The sequence below is a fragment of the Coenobita brevimanus genome, chromosome 40 (genome assembly GCF_032717465.1).
Source record: "Coenobita brevimanus isolate Jiangsu-jjx chromosome 40, ASM3271746v2, whole genome shotgun sequence".
In the NCBI taxonomy this organism is placed as follows: Eukaryota; Metazoa; Arthropoda; class Malacostraca; order Decapoda; family Coenobitidae; genus Coenobita; species Coenobita brevimanus.
In genome coordinates this window covers 23211801-23238300 of record NC_136993.1, presented here as the reverse complement: position 1 = coordinate 23238300, position 26500 = coordinate 23211801, and the positions used below count along the sequence as shown (strand labels likewise).

Below are 26500 nucleotides of genomic sequence, written 5' to 3'. Positions count from 1 at the left end.
GTATGCCAGGCAGAAGATGGAGAGATGTGGTGGATGATTGTGTGAGGAAGAGAGATTCGGAAGTCGGTGAGGCTAGGGAACTGACAAGAGATCGAGCTGGCTGGATGAATGTTGTAAGAAGTGCATGATCAGGGATTTGGCACCCCTTTTTAAAGTGGCAGCGTCCGGATTGACTAAATCACATAACTTTATGTGAAGCTACAGAACGTGGTAAATGGTTTTGGCATATCCGATAGAGCCAGGATTCCGGGGGCTTGAATGATGAGTGAATTGAAGCGTGGCCCATTGGACTGGGTAAATTTGGGCTGTCTGGACATTGCTTCTCCTCACCCTGCCCTGGGGTGAGAAAGGAGGTCCGGATGATGATGATTTATAATATATATATATATATATATATATATATATATATATATATATATATATATATATATATATATATTTATATGTATGTATATATACCCTTTGCGGGATTGTGGTGTCTGGCAATATATATATATATATATATATATATATATATATATATATATATATATATATATATATATATATATATATGCGGGATTGTGGTGTCTGGCAATATATATATATATATATATATATATATATATATATATATATATATATATATATGCTGGGTGGTATATTACTATATATATTATGCTGGGTGGTATAATACTATGCACGGTGGTAACCATACAACCAATTTATGGCACCTGGTGGTTTAGTAGGTAATTAAGGCACTCCAATCAGATTGATCCAGTGAAGGTTTATATCCAAGAGGTGGTTGGGTTTTATTGCTCATGTAATGCCATTCAGGGATGAGTGAGGCTGATCACTCTCATCTTAAATACCTGGACCAAGTTGCCTAGCCCCGGGCTCCTATGCTCCTCGTGGGGAAACGTAGGATTGGATGGTGGATATATATATATATATATATATATATATATATATATATATATATATATATATAATTTTTATATGTAATAGAAAAATATATACAGTATATATATAATATATATAATATATATAAATAATATATTACATCTATATATATAACAAAACCACTTTGTTTTTTGTATGTCCTTTAACCCGCCGACTCCCGTTGACGTAAATAGGTGCCCAAACGTTTTGTCACTGTGACTCCATTGACGTTTATAAACACGCCAAAGTTGAAAGGTCTGTCATTTGCAAATTTTTCAAAGTTTGCAAGTGATTTTTGGTACATATAAATGGGACACCTTCCTCTACCAAAGGCCAGGCCGGAACAATGCCTTACTCTACTTGACCTCCCCACCCCGCACGCCATTGTCTCAGCAACTAATCTGTTACCAGTGACTTGGCCAGTAAAGGAATGTTGTGCCACGGTATGAAATTTAAGGCCAGTGTGATTCCTGAATCAATAACAATGTGGAGGACAATGTTTACATAGTGTTAAAGAAAAAAACAGTTAGAAATGATGATCATGTAATATTGCCAAAAAAGGTGCGGTATGTTGATGTGTTTGGTGAGTGGAACAATGCCTTTATCGCCTATATTACTGTGTGAAAACCAATATACACTTGTACTACATATAAATTCGTACCAAATATATAAATAAATAAACACCTATTATGAGTAGCTTGGAATAGTTACCCCTCCCATAGAAAACGTTTTCTCTGGAGCCAGGCCCCATAGAAACACAGTCAGGTGAGGGTATTGTCACCTGTGCCGGTATTTTTAATCTCAGGTGAGCGATTTCTCTAGGAATTTTTAATGTTTCTTATAAAAAGCAGAGGTTTTAGCAAAAAATAAAAAAATAAAAATCTGCTGGGTTTGGGGGAAGTCATTGGTTAAAAATCTGCCAGATGGGGCTGGTTAATTAGCCGAAACCAGGGGCCAGAGATCCTCAGATCCATATATATTCTGAATCAAGGTAACCAATGGATGGTTTTAGGGGGGTCAAAATTCAGATCTGGGTTAAGGTCACCGGTAGAGTGTTCACCTTTTTGGCCTGGGCAACTCCGAGTACCCCTTCAGCCCAGTTTTGTTGTGGAGACTTCAAGTTCTGACATAGACTGTGTGAGGTTGACGTTTGAGGTCATTTGAGATCACTAGTCAGAGATCATTTGAAGTCACCTGTAATACAGACCAGAACAACTGGACCCAGCAGCCAAATTTTTGGTTTGGAGACTCACATTACCTCCATTTCGGACATAGGCTATGAGAAGTTCACCTCCGAGGTCATTTGAGGTCACTGGTTGGAGGTCATTTAAGGTCACAAGTAATGGGAAACAAGTGAGCACAAATACTGCGCATTAGTCTGCGAAAGGTGATATACAAAGTTCCTACACCTTCTATAAACCCTCTAAGAAGCAAAAGAGGTACATCATCTGTCTAGAATAGAAAGAAAGATTGAACTAGAATATTTGAACTAGTTTTAGAGTGTTTGCCTATTTGACCTACGTAATACCAGGTACCTCTGCTAGTACATATGTAACATATATGTTATATATATGATATACCTACTCTCATCTCATCAGCCATTTGAGTGTCCACTGCAGGACCGGCCTATCCCTACCAAAGTAGGGACGATACAGCCAATGTATCTCTACCAAGTGGCTTAGGTTGTCTAGTAGAGATTGTATGTAGGGTGAAAAGTGCTTGTAAATGTAAATGTAGTGTTGGAGTGGCTTTCGATATGTATGTAGTCTGTGAACCAAGTTTAATCAGCCCGCACAAGCCGACTGGGTGCAAGCATACTTTATAAATGCGACACTGGTTCAACCACAGCACCCCTTGTGTCCGCCGATGCAGTACGTGGCCAGAAGAACGATCCCAAAGTTTATTACCTTGGCGAGGCGCGAACCCTCGTTCTTCAGTGTACAAACACGCACACTTTACCACTGTACCACAGAGGCTCCGTATACTTTTTTGTTTTTTTTACGTGTCAGACTCTGGGCCTATTTCTCTGGGGCAGTGGCCTATCCCAAGGCCCAGTAGTCCTCCTACACCTCCATATGTCACCACTTTGGTGCTAACACCCACCATCCATACTGAATACATGCTAGGGCTGTCTCATACAGGATTGGTGTATTGGTATTAGCGGGGGTATTTTTACGACATGTCGGTGGGTCATCTGGTAGATCAGGAAAGTCTGCTTTTAGGGAAATCAAATCCTGAAACTGTTCCCTGCCCCAGCCGGGATTCGATCCTGGGTCCGTTAGGACCGCAGGCCCCCTATATATATATATATATATATATATATATATATATATATATATATATATATATATATATATATATATAAACTCTCAGCAGCTCTAACAAGTGTACTTTTTTTCAACAAAATACTGTATACATTGGAGTTGCTAAGTGGCGCACTTGAGTAGAACTAATTAAAAATGAAAATCGAAAGCATTCGAGGGCCAAATGCTTATCACCCGTCAAAATACGTTGTTGGTTATGGTACAAGTCACCTACTAACCAAATTTGAAGAAAATATCTTTCCTTTGCTGAGGTATTGGCCAAAACTCAACTTGATATATGGCTGCCGGTATTCAGTCGAGTTTGATCAAATCCTCACCATAATTAATCACTTTGCCCATCCACGTAGTTGCTACTTCCTGAAGTTTGCCGAAACGTCCTCCGCAACTTTTCGAGATACTGGGATAATCTTCATAACTGTTAAACTCACAATCATAATATAGACCTATTCCATAATATAATTTTCCCACACTATTACTATTTTTCGGTGAAGTGCCTGAACTTGAGCTGCACTGCTTGCAAGAAATCACAATGTAACCATTACCCTGATAACTACTGCAGTGGGATCGATCACGATTATGATTACTTTGGCTCTGATGACAATGCAATCGATAACGATTACGTTCTTCAGAATCATGGGCTCAGTTGCAGTGATGATTCCTGCTTACAGTGTGTGTGTGTGTGTGTGTGTGTGTGTGTGTGTGTGTGTGTGTGTGTGTAGATAATTAAATAGCCTAATATGTCTAGGCAGGAAGATCTACAGATAGATAATTACTGTATTTAGAAACGTAACTACATGGAGATCTATACAAAAAGTTCTAAAAAGTCCGATGGACATAAAAATCTAAACTGACAGACAGACAGACAAATGGGTAGATACATTCAGTTATACTCTAGGTACTGTGATGTATTTCTTCCCTATTCCGCATATCTACTTGTGTCAGCTAGACGATGTAGATGATCATTATTTTTTAACGTAATGCATGTGTGTGTGTGTGTCTGTGTCGATAACTCACATCTCAGAAAGTATTCATTGTAGAAGGAAAAGATATTAACAAGACTACCCGTCATCTGTGAGCCAAGTAGACTGTAATAATACTGTTAGATGAAAACTTGACTATAATGGTCCAACCTGGATGACTCCCAGTGCTGGCTGAGTGACATGTGAACTTAGTACTAAAAACGACAACAAAGCCAAGAACAGTAACACCAGCAGCAACACTAGCACCATAGATGGCAGCAAAAGAGCAGCAGCAACAGCAACAAGACCAGCAGCAACAAATAAAATAACAATAACAACATCAATAACAACCCATTATTATTATTATTATTATTATTAATATTATTATTTTACCGCCATGTTCATTATCATCACCTTTATCTAACATCATCATCATCAGCAGCAGCATCGTTATCATCATCATTATCATCAACCATCATCCACCATCATTATCATCATTAACCATCTTCCATCACCATCATCATCATCATTATCATCCATTACCCACATCCATCATCATCATCCATCACCCACATCCATCATCATCATCCATCATTATCATCCATCGACATAACCCATCTTCATCATCCATCATCCTCATCTATCGTCCAATACCATCCTTAATCTGTCAACCTTCATTTATAATCATCACCCACCACACATAATCATTACCCACCATTATGCATCATCATCATAATTCATCGCCATCCATCACCTATCATTTATCATCCATCATTTATCATCAACCATCATCCATCACCATCATCATCATCATTATCATCCATTACCCACATCCATCATCATCATCCATCACCCACATCCATCATCATCATCCATCATTATCATCCATCGACATAACCCATCTTCATCATCCATCATCCTCATCTATCGTCCAATACCATCCTTAATCTGTCAACCTTCATTTATAATCATCACCCACCACACATAATCATTACCCACCATTATGCATCATCATCATAATTCATCGCCATCCATCACCTATCATTTATCATCCATCATTTATCATCAACCATCATCCATCATTATCATTTATCATCTCTCATCCATCATCATTCATCATTTTCATCTATCATTATAATCCATCATCTATCATCATGAATCATTATCCATCATCCGTTTGTCATCTTCAACATCCATCAACCGTAGTGCATCATCCATCCCCTGTCATCATAATCCACCATATATCATCCATTATCCTCCATCGTCATGATCTATCCTTATCATCTACCATCGTCATCTATGCTCTGAGTCATAAGACAAGACTAATGTATAGGCTATCACCCCTACTTGACTGAGCTTGATACACATTCCCTACCCAGTCACTGGAGGTGAAACTTGTTTCAGGCAAACATGCGTTAGTGCCATCTGTTGAGGAAAAGTCTAGACACACGCTGGCCCCCCCTCTCCCCCCAATCCCACATGGGAAGCAATTAAGCAGTCATTTAGGGAACTGAAGCGGAGGGACGCTGGTTTTGTCGCCTGATGTAGCTTACTTTGTAACATTTGGTAGCGTTTTTTTTTTTTTTCCACATCCCACGGTTTGCGTGGAGTTACCATGGCACATCCTTTTTTCCATGAAGGAGAAACTGGTTCCTAACGAATATCTGCCTAGCAACCGTTACAGAAAACTTTGAACCCAATTTTTTAGAACACGTTTTAGGGCTGACCATGATATTTGCACATGCTGCAAGGCACTAGGGTTCAAAACGCATGCTGTTGTGAGGTGCAGCTGCACAGCTTTTCTGTGCTTATTCTATATCGTCTAATCGCCTGTACTATCCTGTACTGATAGAGCTATTCAGACCTTCATCAGGCGATAAATATCATTACAGAACTGAAAATGGTAAATATCTAAACATAAACACCTTTGCAGTAAAGGATTGTGTTAGTTTCTGTTGGATTATCTCAAGCACCTGATGGAAGAGCAAGTGTAATAAAAAATTTATTCAGGCAACTGTGAAGCAAACGAAAGAGGAGAATAGGACATTAACCCATCCCACCCGGCACATATTCCAGTGAAACCTTCCCACAGCAGGACATTCCTGAGAAGATCGTGAAAATCGTCTATTATTAAACCTTCATATCTCAGTTGGGGAAGGCGGTGGCTCAGTCGGTAGAGAGGTGGCCTGCAGTCCTACCGGACCCAGGTTCAAATCCGCGCTGGGGCAGGGAACAGTTTAAGGATTTGAATTTCATGAAATCAGACTTTACTGATCTACCAGAAGACTCGCTGACATGTCGTAAAAATATCTCTGCTAATACCAATACACCAGTCCTGTATGAGACAGCCCTAGCATGTATTCAGTATGGACGGTGGGTGTTAGTGCCGAAGTGGTGACATGTAAGAAGGTGTATGGTATGTAGGAGGACTACTGGGCCTTGATAGCAGGCTGTGAAGCCTATGCCCAGAGTCGGACACATTAAAAAAAAAAAAAGGTAACCCTCTTGCGCATGATAAGTCTCGGTAAGCTTTCCGGCGCACGATTTTATCCGCCTGGTCACCTGGCCTGGCTACCTGCACGCGGCAAATAACACGAATTTTCGCCTCATTTTCGCCACCCAATCATCAATATACTGCCATGAAACCTATCTCATCTTATTCTTCGATGTTTGTTCTAGCTAATAAGCACAACAAAAAAACAGGAAAAACGAATAAAACAACATTAGGCGGCCGTGAAAAAGCATTTCGTTACATCAATTTCACTTCCCAACATCACCATTCGAATGTTCTCCATCATACAGGAAAATGTTATTAGAAGTTTTGATAAAGAATTTCATCAGCTTTCTAAAGAGACAAATCCGGTTGTGATATGATTTGTAGTTTTCGAGAAAATAGCCAAAAACTGAAAGCCATTTTTGAAAAAAATTCATGGAGCTCTCAAGACGAACTTTTCTCGCACATCTTATGATTTTATTGCATAATATTATGCAGAATTTCACGAGCTTTCTAATGAGTGCCATTTGGTTCTGATACGCCTCATAGTTTTCGAGTAAATCGCCAAAAAAACGACTGGGTACTCACATCTGTGGGTCACTTTCGTGATGCGCACACGGCATATGCTACAGTCCTGCCTACCTAACAACGAATTCTTATCAAAGATATTACATTGCTATGTCTTGTACATACGTTGAATTTACCGCTCTTTATCATGGTTCTTACAGAAAATCGATACGTCCAATAGATTTCGAGTAATTGGCTGACAAAGTGAGATTATTCCTCCGAGCACTTAGGAAAAAAAACGAAGCCTGTTCCCCCGCCTTTTCCTACCAAAAAAGCTCCAAAAGGCTTATATTCTGGTAAAGAAAATACGTAGAATATACTGCTCTTTATCATGGTTCTTACAGGAAGTCGATACTCCCAATAGTTTTCGAGCAATAGGACGACAAAGCTATGTTCTCTTCCCGTCGCTACCTACTGTTATCACAAGCGAAAAAAGAACAGTGTTTTCCCTCCCTTTCCCTAAAGACTATGCTCCCAAAGCTTTTTTTTTTTTTTTTTTTATACAGACTGCAAAATCTTCCAAGGTTGTTTTTTATGGTTGTAACCTACTACACATGAACACTACTTTTTCCAAGTTACTGTTAATGAAGCTGTACTTTCTGTCATATGTGTAATATGTAGGACAAGAAGGTTATTTGCCTGAAAATTATAGGGGTATTGATAATAGGTCAATATACATATCAACAAAATTCGGAGAACTAACTTCCTCCAAGGGTGTTGATGGAGTTGTAGGACCTTCTGGGATTGGAAGATGAGGAGTTATGTTCGTTGTGTGTGTGTGTGTGTGTGTGTGTGTGTGTGTGTGTGTGTGTGTGTGTGTGTGTGTGTGTGTGTGTGTGTGTGTGTGTTTGTGAATGTGTGTGTGTGTGTGTGTGTGTGTATGAGTGTCTGTTAGTGTGTGTGTAAGTGTGTTAGTGTGTGTGTGTGTGTGTGTGTGTGTGTGTGTGTGTGTGTGTGTCTGTCTGTCTGTCTGTGTGTTCGCTGAACTAGGGAATACTTCGCTCGGCATGGAACCAATCAAAACAATCACCCACACACAGTGCCACATCACAAACAGGACACATGTGACTTGTGTCCCTCCTCATCTTTGCCAAGGAACACATGGTGCACCACAGCCTCCTCCAGTTGGGGATCTTCTCCCATCAGTGGCCCGGTGTGTTATTCAACCACACTTTGTCATTGATGAATCGACGACGCTTGGTTGGATGTCCTCCTGGTGTTCCCCGGTCCTGTTGTCCTGGAGGTGCAGCTGCAGGGCTGGGCATGGCAGTGGCAGCAGGTACAGTACCTGTCCATTGGCATCCCTTGTTCCTTGGCGTCGTTACCTTTCCCAGCACACCTGCTGCTAAAGTATCGCTCACCTACGCTACGCACCTAAACGAACACTCACGGCACAGTTCACGTACATTCTACATACAGTATAAGTTATCACTAAATGTCAGACCAAGGTACAGTACCTGTTAAATGACGTCCGTCGTTCCTTGGCATCGTTACCTTTCCCAGCACACTTGCTGCTAAAGTATCGCTCACCTACACTACACCCCTAAACGAACACTCACAGCCCAGTTCACGTATATTTACACAAAGTATAAGGTATCACTAAATGTCAGACCAAGGTACAGTACCTGTTCAATGACGTCTGTCATTCCTAGGCGTCCCTATCTCCTGAGGACACCTGCCGCTAAGGTATTGCTAACCTACGCTACGCACCATAACTTATGCTGTCACGAGGATACGTGGCACATTTCACTTACACTTCACACTATATCATACACAAATACATGACTACCACAATGATTCCACCCCAACCTCTGCAGTTATTCCCTTCCTTACTATGGTTCAACGAGACTGTGATGCAGCATCCTTCGTCGAGAGAGTACGATGCAACGCTAATGTATTGGCACACACCACACTCCTTCACGAACACTCGTGGCATGTTTGACGTACATTTCACACAATTCCATAAGCATTTTCACTATCAGAATCACAATAATTCCATCCCTAAACACCTCTAATAAACCCTTCCCAACTATAAAGCCTGCTCCATTCCACACTATGGTTTATGGCGCCCATAATGCATACTACAGTCGTTCTATTTTATGAAGGCAGTTTGGGTGGGTCAATTTGGGACCTTACACTGTTAGCTCTGTTGCCACATCGCCGCCAACACACGTGTAATTATTTGTGCTCACCTCTCTCTCTCTCTCTCTCTTTCTCTCTCTCTCTCACTTTCCCATTTTAAGCTAGTAACTACTTATAAATGAATTTTAAACACTCTGTATAGATGTAATTCAATAAAAAGGCTATAGTATGGTATAAATCTCATAATACTTATCAGCGTTGCTTTTGCGACATTGTCAGGTGGTGACACGAGGGATAGTCCTGCATGAGCGGGTCATACTCGGTCAGTCTCCTGCCATGGAAGCTATAAAAAACAACACACCTATAGACTTTTACCTCAGGGGTGGTGTGAAAAAAAGTCGAAAACAAGAGAAAAAGTAAAGAAAATAAAATTAGTAGTAGTTAATATAAATATGAGAGAGAGAGAGAGACAGAGACAGAGACAGAGCACGTGTGTGGCGACAATGTGGCAACAGAGCTAACAGAGTGAGGTCCCAGAGTGCCCCACCCAAACTGCCTTCATATAATAGAACGACTATAGTTCCATTATTTCACCAAGCAAGCCACAATATCTTTCACAGAAAATATAGTTTAGGCATTGGCTTCATTATATACGTATTTGTACTCACGCCATAGGGCCTAGGGGAGGCTGAGAGGGGAAACCCCGCTACAGTGAACAAGTGTATTGCCTCTAAGCCTAACGACTGATAAGGGCACAATTCCTTTTCATGACATATGTCTATGTTCCTTCGACAATATCACATACATATATGCTCACAAATACTGGATTATCACACTGAGTCCATCGGGGCTATGGCTTGGGTGGGAGGGGGGAGAATTAGTAGGAGTTTAAAGGGACAACACACGCGACGCAGCCCTATCGCCTGGCTTCTCGGTAGTGATTGAGGTTTATTGCTACGTGCTGGGCCCTATGAAGCGGCTCGGTGTTGCCAATGCCTTACCACAGGAGAGCGATGCGCTCACTAGAACACATCAAAATTTGATGCAAATTGCCCGAAAACTTAATTTTGGGCGAATTATTTTGTGCTTAGGAACGTGATTCACGTGACTGTGCTTCTTCGTAACAAACCACATGTAAAGCAAATCACGTGACTGTGCCTGAGAGGGTTAATACTTAACCAAAAATAAAAAACAAATTGTCACAATACTCACTATTTCTTCGACTTCAAGCTGATTGCATCAGATGGTCCATGAAGTGCATGTAGGGAGAGTGAGTGAGTGGGGAAAGGGGGATATTCTTGTTTTTTTGCCAGTGCCCCTATGTGTGGCAGAGGTTCAGTGACACAACTAAGGCTTAGACTAGCCCTCCACAATAATAACACTTTGATAACACTTCTAGATCAAAATCCACCACAAACACTATTTATGTGAAAATTTTTCTATAATCAGCTGTACTCGCTGCTGGGAGGCCGGTAACCATACCAACGACCTTGCGGCAGGCTGTCTGCTCGCCTCACCACCACACCATATTACAGACAGACAGACTCACTCTCTCTCTCTCTCTCTCTCTCTCTCTCTCTCTCTCTCTCTCACGCACACACACACATGGAGATGTATGTTTAGCATGCACTGTCACTCGATTCTGGCTCCACTGTGTGACTAGAAGTCTGGGTATTACAACTACTACAAACACTACTATTATTACTACTACTACTACAACTACCACTACTACAACAACAACAACAACTACTACTACTACTACTAGTACTACAACTACCAATACTATAACAATTACTACAACTACAACTACCACTACTAAAACTACAACTACCACTACTACAACTACTAATACAAGGAACCACTACTATTACAAATACTTCCACTACTACTACAATTACTGCTACTACATAAAACCTAGAATGAAATATTGTGAACAAAATAGTTATTCACATACTGTCCATAATCGAAAATACTGTATTTTCCACTATAACAGAATTTTTTTCCGTGATTTAGACTTTTTCATCATAATAAATATACACACCTGAAAATTTTCAGTAAAAAATAAGGCACTGATTTCATCACTAAACAAACTTTCTGCTTCCTTTATTTACGTAAACAGACAGAGCAGTGGAGCAAGGTACCGCATTTCCTCTTCCCTCCTCCCTCCCTCCTCCTTTTCTCCACTCCACTATACTGTACATATTTTCCAGTATAACAATTGTTTTCCTGCGATATGTACCTTTTCATCATAAACGTACATACAAGAGAACTTTCAATAAAAAATAAGGCACTGATTTCATCATGAAGCAGATTTTCTGCTTCCATTAATCACGTAAATTGGCAGAGCAGTGGCATGAGGCTCGACGCACCTCATTTCTTTCTTCTTCCTCCCTCCCTCCTCCACCTCCTCCATTTCTCCACTCCCTACCTCCTCTTCCCTCTCCTCATCCTTGCCAATATCCCCCCCTCTCCAGGATCGTCAATACCCCTTGATCCATTCCCAGAATCGGAAATAGCAGATGAATGTACAGAGGGAAATGATGGGCACACAGTGGAGGACTCACGTCCTCCACCCTCCTTACACAGTGCATAATTATCGACACATTATTATGGTGGTCACTTTCCTGAGAGAAAGAATCACTTTCTCCACTCACAATCTGTGATAATATCATCTCTAGTTCTCTCCCTATCACACTATCACTAAGGCTTTTTCTTCTCTGGCCTTTGGACTTCACTGGTGTTGAAGTCGGCGGCTGCGGGCATAAAGCAAGGATCCAGACAAAGGAAAACTTTTTGCTTAGGTCTATCCATTACGGAGGTAAGCAGGTAACTGAAGCATGACTCAGATGCATGCAGGAAGGTTGCTAGTGGCTGCCAGTGGTGGAAATAGCCCATGGAATATTCAAACAATGCCACGAAACACTAGATCATGTGCAGTATACGTGTCACCCAGATGGCCCCAGGAGGACATGTATACATGACACCCAGATGGGATGGGATAACCCCTGACAGACGGGGATTGGAATGTTTTGACATATGCTCCAGATGGGCATAAATGGCGGGTGCAATATATTGGAGGATTTGTGGGAGGGAGATGTGGGGAGGTGGGGGTTGTGCGGTGGTGCAGGGATGGGGGCTGGGTGCTTGGGGGAGGTCGGAGCTGGGGATGGGTGGTAAGGTGGGGGTGGTAAATGAGAGGGTGGGAAGGGGGGTGGAGTAAAAGGGTGGGGGCAGTGGTGGGAGTTGGAAGGGTGGGGTTGTTTGGGGGGTGTGGAGTGGAGGAAGGTAGGGGGTTCAGGGTGGTGGGGGTAGGGGGTGGAGGTAGGGGGTTAGGGATAGGGGATGGTGGGTGGTAGGGAGATGGTGGGGGAGTGGTTGGGGGATTGGGGTTGTGAGGGGTGTGGGGGATGATGGTGGGGGTAGGCTGGGGAGGGGTGTTGGGAGGGTGGGGCTTAGGGGTGGTAGGGGATGGTGGAGAGGTACTGGGGGGATGGTGGGGGGAGTTGGGAGGCAGTGAGGGTTTGGGGATGGTGGAGGAAGGGGAGGGGGATGGGGTGAGGGTTGAGGGTGGGGGTGGGTGGCGAGTGGTGTGTGGTTGTGATTGTAGGGGGGTGGGGTGGGAGGGGTGGGTGTGGAGTGTGGGGGGGCATGACCACATATGGAAATACCCATCTTTTAGGGATTAATGGACTATTTTATGTAGTTTAAGAATACTCTACTTTTCCTACTAAATCATTCTCTATTGCTCCTTTAAGAGTGAGTGGCCGGGACTAGGATACTCAGTTATAGCATTAGAGGGGGGAGGGTTGATCAGTCGCTCAGTCTTATGTGGCCTTATGTGAACAATAAACCGAAACTAATCCTCTGACTGAAATCTCCTTACTCGGTCGAGGCTCCAAGAAGTTTACTGTGAAGTTGCAGGCGGTGGAGAGTGCTCTTATCAACTCCACTTCCCTTCCATACAGTCTCGGCTGTCCGCCATCCTGTTGGTCATACATGATATCAGGCGGGAACTCAAATGCTGCCACCTGAAACGACCACCAGATGCCAGAGATGAGGGGAAAATAAATATGGACCTCTCAACACTGAGGCCATAATCTTAAATGCTATGATGCAAATCTCTTTGTTTTGTACAGTAAAATGTAAATTATAAACAAATCCCGTTTCATAGATAGCGACCTAGATAAGCCTTTACTTACTGTCACCAACAGTGTCTGGTAGTGAGAAGCAGCTAGCGGAGAGTGTGGGCCAATGGAATGGGGAGTTTATACAATAACTACCTGGAAAACATTATGTTTGGTTGGGGAAAAAAAAGTCTCGCATGAAAAGTGACTCAGGGAAACAGGTTGTTGTCCTAATTATTATCTCATCATTTAGTTGGTTGAACAGTTAGCACCCAAATATTGTTGATTACAACTTGTGTGAGAACAGGCCCTTTACTGCCTATAGTGTTGTATTCAAGACTGATAGTACAGTACAGTAAGGATGTTTTTCCATACTCCGTACCTTGCTGCAATACCGTACCATAATTTTGTACCGTTTCTTCAATTATTTTTCTGTACCGTACAGTACAGAAAAATTACAGCCATACTTCTGTACTTTTATGGTAACAAATCCAAAACTAATTTACATCAATATAACCTCTATTTATGAACACTTTATTAGAGTACATGTGTGGATTTGCAAAGGAACATTTAAAAAGTGACTATATATGTACTGTAAATGTGATGTATTGACTGGAAAAAAAATAATAAAATTAGCCTAGAGCCTGAAAATTTTTCATTTGTTATAATACTAATTATCAGTAAATGTAATGATGAAAAAAATAATAATGATAGAAACTGTTATTATTCACCTTCTGTTAGTGAGAGGCCTAAGATATTTGTTTCTTGTGATTAATAAAACACATTTTGCTACGAAATTTTATTGATCAGAGTCATGCACGATGATTTGGCTATGTAAAAAAGGGCAAAAATATACAAACTATTACTTTAAAAAAAAATCATATTATCAAAAATGAAAACATTCATACCATGTTACAAACAACAGTGTCTGACACTGGATCTGAAAATTAAGCTTGAAACAATTATTCTATTAACTACAGTATTATAATCAAGGCAGGATAATAATCTTTCCATTCCTATTTCAACTCATTATTTACAAATCAGACTGGCATTAATTTGAAATATATTGCTAAGAAGCAAGATTTGCCAGTTAGGTAGTCGAGGAGCTTCTTGACGTTTCCTGATGTTTACCATAGGTTCCGGTATGAGTCAGAGTAGCCAGTTTGCCTGCTGTTTGTAAATGTAGTTGTTTCGTAAGTTATGCATTAATTTTTGTCCTCTTTTTCCTTATAATGTTTTATTTTTTGTGGGTGTTTGTTAAATTATGTAATTCATTTTAAGTTTGTATGCTAAATAATTTACAGGGTTATGTAGTGTTGGAGAAGTTGTCATGTTTTGGATGTCTCCAAATTGGCAACTGTTGTTGCTAGGGGCAGGTACAGGACCAGCACGTCCTAGAATTTTGGAGAAGCAAGGAAGGCTGTTTAAGGATGGGGAAGAAACTAGAGCGAGTTCAGTCAGTTCTCAGTTCAGTTTGTGTAGTGCAGTGTCAGTTTGTATTTCATTGGTACTTGTGAAAAATAGCGAAGAGTTGTCATGCATTATGTGTACTTGGAATTGGTAAAGTTTGTACAGCTCCAGTGCTTGTGAGAATAGTGAAGTGAAGTTGGAAAGCATTAAGAGTAATTATTTGGAAAATAAAGACTGTGAACTTATGAAGCTAGTGTTTATTTACAACTCCTGAACTGATCTTGTGTGCTGTACACCGAAAGGCTGACCATAGGAAGAACAACTCACTGGGCAATGTCCTTTCTATACTGAACTACTGCTGTTGGAGCCTGTGGTACTATGGGGTGGGGACGTAACACTGGTGTCAGGAGCTTGGATTATTAAGGGCTGCAGTGAGGCTAACCATCGACATGGAAGCAGGTGTGCAGACAAGGTCTCGATCTGCGTAGGAGGAGGAAATTTCCCTGGCGATAATGGTGAAGCTATTACAGGCACAAACTAAAAAGTCAAAGAACAATTACAGGTACAAAATGGACAGGAAGAATTCAAAGAACAAATACAGGCACTAAATGAAGGGCAGAAAGAACTCAGAGAACTATTACAGGCACAAAGTATACAACTGAAGCCACAGAGTGAGAAACTAGAGGCAAAACATGAAGAACAAAAAGAACAATATGAACAACTTCAAGTGGGATCAGAGGAGCAACAGAGAGAATTGCATACAACTGATGATGCAAGGACAGCTAGATGTCTTCATGGGGGAAATGAAAGAAGAGCAACAGCTTAAGGAGGAATTAGATGCCAAGCTTGAGGAGCAGAAGTATGAGATGGCAGTGCAGCTTGCTACTAACCTCAAGGGTGCTGCAGTGGAAATTCTGGGCCAGATGTCAATAGAGGAGAGGATGCAGATGGAGGATGCAGATTTGCCACCAGAGCTATAGTGGCTGCAGCAGAGTGCAGTGCGACCATCTTGGGAAGAAGTTTCCAGGTTAAGCCCTGCAACCAAGAGCTACTGAGGTCAGTGGGAGACACGCAATGGCCTCAGCAAGTATTGGCAACTGGTGGTTCTGACAAAGATGAGGTCCGAGATCTTGGATGAGTCCCATAACCAGATCGCTAGTGGGCACCTGGGAGTGAAGAAAACTCTAAGCCGGCTGAGACAGATATTCTACTGGATTGGCATGTGTCAGGATGTTGAAGAGTAGTGTCTGGCCTGTGATGTGTGTTGTGCCAAGAAGGGACCCAAGAAACATTGTTGTGCCCGTTTTTAGCTGTACCAAGAGGGTGCACTGATGGAAAAAGTCACGGTGGACTTTGCTGGACCTTTGCCACTCGCTGAGAGAGGAAACCAGCATATATGTGTTGCCATGGACTACTTCACAAAGTGGCCAGAAGCCTATGCCATCCCTGATCAAGAGGCTGCGACTGTTGCTCAGATGTTGGTTGACCAGATTTTCTGTTGTTTTTGGATGCCACAAGAACTACATTCAAACCAGGGTAGAAACTTCGAGTCTGCTGTCTTCTGTGAGTGGTGCACACTACTGGGAATCAAGAAGACCAGGACAAACCTACTAAGGCCACAGTCAAATGGAATGGTGGAGATATTCAACTGGACCCTGGGACAAGAACTTCTCAAGTACTGTGCAGAGGGTTAAACGGACTGGGACCAAAAATTACCTGCGTTGCTGCTGGCATACTGGTCTGCATCCCAAGAGTCTACCGGCTACACCCCTGCCAAACTGATGCTGGCCCACGAGTTACGTTTACCCACTGACCTGTAAATGGGAAGACCACCTGGTGAAGAGCTGCCTACTGACACCTCCAGCTATGTGAAGCATTTTCAGGAAAAGGTGACTGAAGTACATCATCAAGTGTGAGAAGCTCTGAAGTTTTCAGGCAAAGTATGATGCCAAGGCAAGCGACGTGAGCTTCAAGGATGGTGCCCGAGTTTTGTTATACAATCCTTAGCGGAAGGAGGGACAGTCACCAAACCTGCAGAACACATGGGACCGACCTTACACTGTGTTTGACCGCCTATCAGACGTAATGTACTGTATGTGGGGAGGCAGGAAGTCTCGGCCAAATGTGGTACACGTGAATCATCTTAGGCAGTACCATGGGCGAAGATATTATGACTGGGACATCTCCGAGGAATCGTGCATTCCCATGGACGAGGATGTTTTTCTACTTGGGAAGGTTTGGAAAATGGGCAGGTGGGGGCACTCACAATCCACTCACTCGATGTAGTACTGCTTTGTGTCTTCCCTATCCTTTCTTCTTTTCTTCCCCTTCTGTCTTTCTTTCCTTCCTTCTTTTCTTCCCCTTCTGTCTTTCTTTCCTTCCTTCTTTTCTTCCCCTTCTGTCTTTCTTTCCTTCCTTCTTTCCTCTTTCTTCTGCCTACGGGTGACTTTACACTCCCTCTTCTGTCATTCTTTCCTTTACTTTCTGCCTATGGGTGACTCTACACTGAGTGACAAGCCAAATGGTTTTCGGAACACCAGGAGACCATTTACTACAGTGGGTGGTGACCATATAACCAAATTATGGAGCCTGGTGCTTAGTGGGTAATTAAGATGCTCCGATCGGATTGAGCCTGTGTAGGTTTATATCCAAGGGATGATTGGGGTTTATTGCTCAGGTAATGCCCCTCAAAGATGAGTGAGGCTGGACATTCTTATCTTAAATGTCAGAACCAACTTGCCTAGCCCCGGGTTCCTATACTCCTCATGGGGCGACATAGGATTGGATTGATTGGATTGGACATTTGATTGATATTGTGTGTAAAACACTGGATGGATAGATGAATATTCTGATAATCATCAGGCCACGAATAAAGCTGGTCCGACTGTCTCTAGACAATATTTGTGCAATGAATGTCGTGCTATACGTAGTAAAGGGAAACTTTCCATTACCACTGGTCTTCAGGTCACCAGTTAACTCTCCCTGTATGTTTGATAACATACAGCACTGGATCCAAACAGGAGATCCATGGACCCTAAAGGGAAGGAGTAAGTAGGTAGGAAGAGTGAAAGTGGGTGGAAAGAGGTAAGGAAGAGGGAGGAAAGATGTAGGAGATTGACAGGAATGGTGAGAATGGATGGAAAGGGGTTAGGGAGTAAAAGAGAGGGATGGAGTTACAGGGAAATACAACAAAATAATAACCAGAGTTACTTACTTTGATCAAAGTTGGCGGTAGTATGCGACAGCTCTACAATCTGCTTAATCTCATCGCTTCGTGCTGTCCGCTTCCTTCAAAACCGAACTGCAGAGACTGAAATTCACTACGAGTATACCAAGGTTTACTTTCACGTATTCTCACAGTCTCATGGAATACTTGACCATACACATTGTTGTAAGTCTTCAATATTACAGCCCAGCCTTATCAGTGAATCACATGGAGAGTATGGCAATAATAAATACTTATCAACCGAGGCCACTACCACAGCCACTGGTAAGCTGGTGGGCTAGGGATCCCAGATCCATTGCCTGGACCTGGGACTGTGCGGTGAGTGGGACCTGTGCTGTGTCTGTCCCCATTTATTAATACTGAAGATGACAAAACAAAAAAGGTTTCAAAGCAAGCCTGAGGACAGTAAATCACCCATGGGGATGAGGGTGGGTTCATGGAATGTGGGAAGTTTGAGGGGAAGAGCAGGGGAAGTCGTTGAGGCATTCAGTAGGAGGTGGGTGGACGTGGCGTGTTTGCAGGAAGTCCGGTACAGGGGTGGATCAGCCAGAAAGATTGTTGGGAAGGACTGTTGCTATAAGTTGTTTTGGCAGGGGAGGACAGACGGATATGGAGGTGTTGGTGTGATGGTTGCGGAGAAATGGGTGGAATATGTTATGAATGTTTTGAGAGTAAGCGATAGGATATTGGTTGTGAAAATTCTGTTGGGAAGAAAGATAGCTGTGATTATATCGGCATATGCTCCACAGGCAGGATTGGATGAATCAGAGAAAGATAGATTTTGGGATGATTTAATACGTGTAGTGGGTGGTATGCGGGATGATGAGATAGTGATTTTGGGAGGGGACTTAAATGGTCATGTAGGTGAAGCAGCCCAAGGTTATGAAGGAGTGCATGGGGGATGTGCATATGGTCTAAGGAATGCAGAAGGGGAAAGGATACTCGAGTTTGGGGAGGCAACGGACATGATTGTGTGCAACACATATTTTAGGAAAAGAGACAGTAGGTTAATTACGTATGAGTCTGGGGGAAATAGCAGTCAGATAGATTATTTTCTGGTTAGGAGGGCCGATAGGAGGTTAGTGAGGGATGTTAAAGTTATAGGAAGTGAGGAGTGTGTGTAGCAGCACAAACTATTGATTTGTGATATGGTGCTTAAAGAACAAATGATGAAAAAGAGGACTTATGTACCTAGGAGGAAAATATGGAAGCTGAAAAACCAAGTAGTAAGGGATACCTTCAATAGCGAGTTGAAGAGAGTGGTGGCTGAACAGGGAGCTGTAGACAGAGGCGTTAATGAACAGTACAGAGCCCTCAAGAACAATTTCTTGAGAGTTACTTATGTAACATGCGGCTGGACAAGAGGACCACCAAGACATAAAGTAACTTGGTGGTGGGATGAGGGTGTAGAAGCTGCAATTAAGGAGAAAAGAAGGCTTTTCCGGGAATGGAAGAAGGGTGGTAGCAAAGAGGAATATTTGGCTGCCAAGCGTAGGGCTAGGAGAGAGGTATACAGGGCAAAGTCTGAGTCACAGAGACAATTACTTGATAACCTAAATCATGGGGAAAGGAAAAATATATTTAGGGTGGCAGGTCAGGTGAAGAGGGATAATCGGGATATCATAGGTGAGCAGTGTGTGAAGAATGATGAAGGAAGGGTAGTGGTGAACAGTGAGGATATTAAAGATGCATGGAGAGAGCATTATAACCGGTTGTTGAATGAGGAGTTTGACTGGGACAGGGAAGGTTTGGAGCCAGCAGATCCAGTGTCTGGCCCTTGGCCTTTGATTGATACTGCTACTGTGAGTGAGGCAATAGGCAGGATGAGGGTGGGGAAGGCAGCAGGTGTGTCTGGGTTGACTGCCGAAATGTTGAAGGCCTCAGGCGATATAGGGGTGAGTTTAGTCACTGACCTGATAAATAGGATTATTTATGAGTGTGTTGTCCCAGATGATTGGCTGAAGAGTGTAACTGTAAATGTGTATAAAGGGAAGGGTGATGCCCTGGAAAGAGGGAATTATAGAGGTATAAAGCTTTTAGATCAGATAATGAAGGTAATGGAGAGAGTTTTAGAAGGTATGATTAGAGAAAGAGTGAATATTGATGAGATGCAGTTTGGGTTTATGCCAGGTAGGGGGACCACTGATGCCATATTCATTGTTCGACAGCTTCAGGAAAAATATATTGGTAGGAGAAGGGATCTTTATTTTGTTTTTGTTGATTTGGAAAAGGCCTTTGACAGAGTCCCTAGAGAGGTGGTGAAGTGGGCAATGAGAAAGCTTGGCTTGGAGGAGTGGCTGGTTAGGGTGGTTATGGCCATGTATGTGGGTGCTCACACCCAGGTGAGAGTGAATGGAGATTTGAGTGATGAGTTTTCCATGAATGTTGGTGTGCATCAGGGGTCAGTCTTGAGTCCCATGTTGTTTATCATGGTACTTGAAGCCCTTTCACGTGACTTTAGAAACGGACTCCCGTGGGAGTTGTATGCTGATGATTTGGTGTTGATTGCAGAGAATGAAAGGGAGGCGGAGGAAAGGTTTAGGAAGTGGAGAGATGGTATGGGGCAAAAGGGTTTAAGGGTAAATGCAGATAAAACAAAAGTGATGATATCTAGGGTTGGTGGCGGTACTGTCAAAGACGAGGGAGAGTGGCCATGTGCAGTTTGCCACAAGGGCGTGGAAGTAATTCCATCTTGTGCGGTGTGTGTGATAAATGGGTGCATAAGAGATGTAGTGGTATCAGAGGTAGACTGCGAGATAATGCTGATTTTATGTGTACGGCGTGCCGGGGTGAGCAGGTGGAGATCGTCAGACGTGAAAGAATTGAACTTGCTGGTGAATCTCTTGAGTGTGTGGAAGAGTTTTGTTATTTAGGAGACATGTTGTGTGCTGGAGGTGGGGCTGGAGCTAGCTCTGTGGCTAGGGTGAGAAGTGGTTGGAAGAAGTTCAGGGAGCTCTTGCCTCTCCTGACATTGAGGGGGCTCTCCCTACGTGCTAAGGGGTCTTTGTATGCAGCGTGTGTTAGGAGTGTAATGCTGTATGGCAGTGAGACCTGGGCAGTGAAGGAGGAAGACATTCGCCGGCTCAGACGTACAGTAATGACAATGATTAGGTGGATGTGCAGTGCGTCCCTGCGTCCAAGGCCTGGAGGGGCTGGGTTTACAATGAAAGAGTTGAGAGGTAGGATGGGACTGGAGTGTATTGGTGTTGTGATGAGGAGAGGTAGATTGAGGTGGTTTGGACATGTGGAGAGGATGGGGGATGATAGTTGGGTGAGGAAGGTGAGAAGTGTTAATATTGGGGGTGGGGTTATGAGGGGTAGACCGAGAAAGACATGGGACGAGGTCATTAAGTGTGACCTTAGGGTTAAGGGACTGAACAGGGAGGCTGCAATGGATCGTGCAGCATGGAGAGCCGCCATTAGGTGACCAAGGCCGACACATGCAAGCATGTTGGAGCCTTTAAAAACGAACGAAACGAACAACCCATGGATCGGGACACTCAGTCCCTCCCTCTAACCCCGTCTCCTGCTACCACAGCACCTCGCATCCCTCTCTTCCCGCAGCACCGTTGTTCGAACCTCACCTGGTAGAGATTCATGTTGTGCCTTCAATCAGGACAGAACTATTGACTGCCAGGGTACCTCTCCACTCCATCCCTCCACCTCATTCTTGGCCTCCCCTTCCCTCTTCTCCCCCTCCATCTCACTCACATACACTCTCCTTGTCAGTTTCTCACTCTCCTTTCTCTCCACATGGCCAAACCACCTGCGTGTGTTTCTCCTTACGCTTCCTATCACATCCACATCCACACCACAAAGCTTCATCACATCGTCATTTGTCAGTCGGTCTCTCCATGCGACTCCACATCCTCCTCTCAAATATCTCATTTTCACTGCTCTCACTCTTGACTTCCGTCCCTCCAACAAGGTCCAAGCTTCACTTTCATATGCTAGAGTTAGTATCACAATACTGTCAGGCAGTAACTTTTTCACTTCCATGCTCACTTCCCTGTTTCTTATCACTACTTTCAAGGAACCAAAAACCTCTCTTCTTTGTCGTACCCTTTCAAGCACTTCACCCTCTAAACACCCGTCCTTACTCATCACACTACCCAAGTACTTAAACATACTCACATTTTCCATTTCCTCCTCACCCTACCTCACTGTACATTCACTGACTTCATTTCTCTCGAAGACCAGAACTTTACTCTTCCCTACATTCACCTTTAGATTCCGTTTCTTACACTCTTTCCCAAGCTCACACACCAAGACTTGCAGCTTCACTTCGTCTTCACTTAACAACACAAAATCATCTGCAAACAACATTACAGAGAGTTTCCAAACGCTGCCCACTTTCATTAGAGCCACTCCAACATCTACTGCCCTATCTTGTATTTCTTTTATAACCCCACCCATATACAGATCGAACAACCATGGAGACATGACACATCCCTGTTTCAGATCAATCTTCAAATAAAAAAATTTACTCAAATCACCATTCACATGTACTGCACCCTTAGCACCCCCATACATACTCTTCACAGCATTCAAAAACTTCCCATTTACTCCATACATTCTTAATACGTTCCACAACCCTTGTCTATCCATCCTGTCATATGCTCTTTCGAAATCCATGAAGGCCACATACAACTTTTTTCCCCTCTGTACAAACTTTTCCACTAAAGACCTAAGAATGAATATCTGAGCTGCACAACCTCTTCTCTTCCTGAAACCTCCCTTCTTCTCCATGTAATTCTCTGTTATTTCCCTGACTCTGTCAGTAAGTATCCTACCATATACTTTCCTATTACACTAAGAAGACAAATGCCCCTATGATTAACATACTCTTCTTTTTAGTTTTTCCTTTGTACAGGGGAATTATTATACCTTACTTCCAATCCTCCGAGACTCTACCTTCCTCCCAGGCCAATCTGCACATCTTCCACATCCATTTTACTACTATCTCTCCCTCATGCTTCAGGATTTCACCACACAGTCCATCATTTCCTTCGGCTTTCCCCATTTTGACTTTCTTTATTGCTTCCACAACTTCCATCATACTGATTTCTTCCTCACTTCTCACATCTTTCCATCTCCCAGCCATTCCCCAGCCACTCACATTACTTTCATTCTCTATCTTCAGCAATTCCTTTAAGTGTTCTCTCCATCTCCTCACTTCTTCTCCCTTCTCCACTAGTAATCTACCATTTTTATCTTTCACTCCCCGACTAACTTCTCTGACACCCTATCTAACTCTCTTTAGCGCTGTCCAGAACATTTTCTTACATTCCCTACACATAACACTCAAATTCCTTCCAAACTCCTCATCCACCCTCTTCTTACTCTCTCTTACTAACCTTTTCCCCTCTCTTCCTCACTGCATTTAACTCTCTCTCCCCCGCCTCTGAACTTCTTCCACACCCCTATTTTTCATTCACTCACTATATGCTTTCTTCTTTTGTGCCATAGCCTGTCTCACCTCTTCATTCCATCATGCTGTTCCTTGCACCCCCCCCCCTTTCGTCATCTCTTTACCCCACACAGGACCTCATATGCTGCAAAGATTTCTTCTGTGAATATCTTGCACACACCTTCCACATTCCCGATGTGCTCCAATCCATATTTACCCAGTTGCTCCTCAACTTCATTCTTATACTCTGCATTTTTCCATCCATTTGTAACCTTTCCACCCGCCTTGTATGAACTACTTCCTCCTGTCCCTCTCTTCTTCTATTTCTCCATTTCATTTGAACCTTGATTCTTATCACCACCATGTTGTGGCCAGAAAGTCCACTCGCACAACCTCTATATGCTCTTGCATCCATAACACGTCTTCTCATCCTATCAGCCATACACATAATCAATTATTGCCTTCTGTTCATTCAGTTCACCACTCACCCTTCTCATCACTCGCCACGTATACCTGTGGATCATTTTGTGTCTGAAGAAGGTATTGCTATCACCAACCCCCTCCTGGTACAAATGTCCTCTAGCGCACTGCCATTCTCATCCACCTCTGGATGTACACCCCACTCACCAACTCCTCCATCCACCTTCACATTCCCTACTTCTCAGATTCATATCTCCAATCAAAAACATCCATTCATTTCGAACTTTTCCATGCACGCTTCCATGTTTGTTCAGAACTCATCTTTCACTCTGCTTGTACGATCTTGCATTGGCTCATACACACACACAGTTGTAGTCCAACTTTCAGTCTTAATCACATAATCCTTGAGCCAACTGATCCATATTCTCTTTTATTATCCTTCCATTTCTTGCACACAACAATGCACACTCCTTCTTTTGCCCTTTCATTCTCACCCACTCCCGTGCGTATACCCCATCCATACTTCCATTCTCTCACACTCTCACCTCACCATTTAGTTTCAGTTAATCCACATATATTCACTTTTGCACCCTCAAGCACCTGGACAATCTCTCTCTCTCTCTCTTTCACCTCATAATTTGCACTTCTTTCATTCCATGTCGCAATCTTTACCATGTCCTTTGTTCGGTCCTTAGTCGTCACCTTTTAGTCAGTCCTGGTCTGAGGCTTCTTGTTCGTATTTTTTGTTAATTATTTTCCGGGGAGGGGACTAACCCTCTGCCAACCCACCTATTGTCACGTAGGGAACACGTCTTTGATGGTTATAAGGTAAATGCTTTCCTGGTTTACAGGAAATCACTTGGCTGGCCGCTTAATGTAGAGCTACCCTAAAAACCGAGTACCGCTACATTAAGTGTGTGGATGATGGGTGCCCCACCTACCCCTGGATTAAGGGTTGTGTTTGCTTACATTGTGTAGTTTTGTCGGGACGACAAAGGACTAGGGAGGGGGTCGTATTGAGATGCGAGATTTGCTAGGTAGGAAGTACTGGAAGGTTCTCAGTATTTCTCGTTTGAGTTATGTGTCAGAGTTGCCAGTTATTGTGCTATTTGTGAAGGGAATTATTTTGTAAAGTTATACATTAATTCTTGTGCTCTTTTTCTCTATAACGTTATATTTATGTGATTGTTAAATTATGTTATTTTACAAGAGTATCTCAGTTTGTATGATTAATAATTTTTAGTATTAAGTGTAAGAAAACTCTGGCATGTTTTGGATGTATCTGATTTGGTAACAGTAGGTGTGTGGGTACACTAGAAGTTTCGAGTGTAATGCAATGCCGTATAAGGAGGTGGAAGAACCTATGGGAGTCAGTTTCATTTCAGTTCAGTTTGAGTACAGTTCAGTGTTAGTGCAGATTGTAAAGATCCAGTACTTGTGAAAACAGTGAAGTGAAGTTGCCAAGCATTATGTGTAATTCTTTGGAAAGTAAAGTCAGCGAGCTTTAAAAGTCAGTGTTTATTTAACCCCAATCCGCTGGGTGACGTGTATCCACGACAGGATTCAGGGTGTGGAGGGCCGCCGGTTGACTTGATATATCGCACTGACCTTCCCGCCACTGTTTAAGCACTGGCCCATTTTCTGTGATACCTACGGGGTAGGTAGGACCCCCAGGTACCCTGCGGTTGTGGCTGCACTGTTCAGTTTGTACTCGGCAGTGGTAGCGAGAGGAGTTACGTCATCTTCCTTGACATCGTCCGATTCTGTCCCACCACATGAAGGGCTGATTGCCTCATCAATCCCCGTGAAAGTTCAGCCCTTATTGCCAGGTAAAGGGCTTAGTGATAGTGACATAGGACGTGCCCTTGACGATACTGTCTCCTCTCGTATACTCAGCACGAGTACGTCCTCTGAGGAGAAAAAAAAGCTAGCACGTGGAGAGTGAGCTCTCTCACCCTCCAACCCCTACTCGCTCTCCGACACCAGAGAGGGCTCTCCGACTTCTCCAGGAGGAAGGGACAGTCTACGAGAGTGATGATTTCGGCGATGAGGAGGTGCAAGATGACCCAGGACATCGGGAAAGTGACGCGGACCTGGCGGTCATCTGCGGAAAAAAAAGCCACAGAGCCGTTTCCCCCACACTCTCACCGCCTGCTTGTGCTCCCCCGCACCTCAGCCTACCACTTCAAGGGCAGATTCTCCACAACCTGGCCCTTCGGGAGTGGTATGAGTACTGAGCAGGTGTGTGGAGAATTGTAAATAGTGTACAGTAGTGCAGAAGTTTGTGTATTTTCATAAATGAGTGAAATGTGTGATATTATAAGTGAATTATAGAAAGTGCTAAGATATAAGTCTTTTATAAGTTCTACAAGTGCATATAAGTGAAGTATAGTATGTGCAATACAGGAGTTGATACTGTTTATTGGATATTGGTTAGAAAATTATTGGATATACCTTGAGTTTGCCTACCTGTTACCTGAAAGAAAACCACTTGTGAGCGGGCCACAATGAACAATACTTCATTCATTCATTCATTGCCAGACGCCATGTATCCCAAACGGGG

The 26500-nt window shown here is 42.9% G+C and overlaps 1 protein-coding gene across 1 annotated transcript in view; it reads right to left on the bottom strand.

Annotated features, from left to right (window-relative positions):
• Positions 1-21706, bottom strand: part of LOC145396987 (glutamate receptor ionotropic, delta-2-like) — a 182875-nt gene extending 161169 nt beyond the window's left edge. Inside the window, exons 1-2 of the mRNA XM_080270214.1 lie at positions 21692-21706; positions 13231-13375 (exon numbers count right to left, since the gene is read on the bottom strand). Of these exons, the coding sequence (XP_080126340.1) occupies positions 13231-13375; positions 21692-21706 (160 nt within the window). The remainder of the gene's footprint in view (positions 1-13230; positions 13376-21691) is intronic.
• Between the last annotated feature and the right edge of the window lie 4794 nt (positions 21707-26500).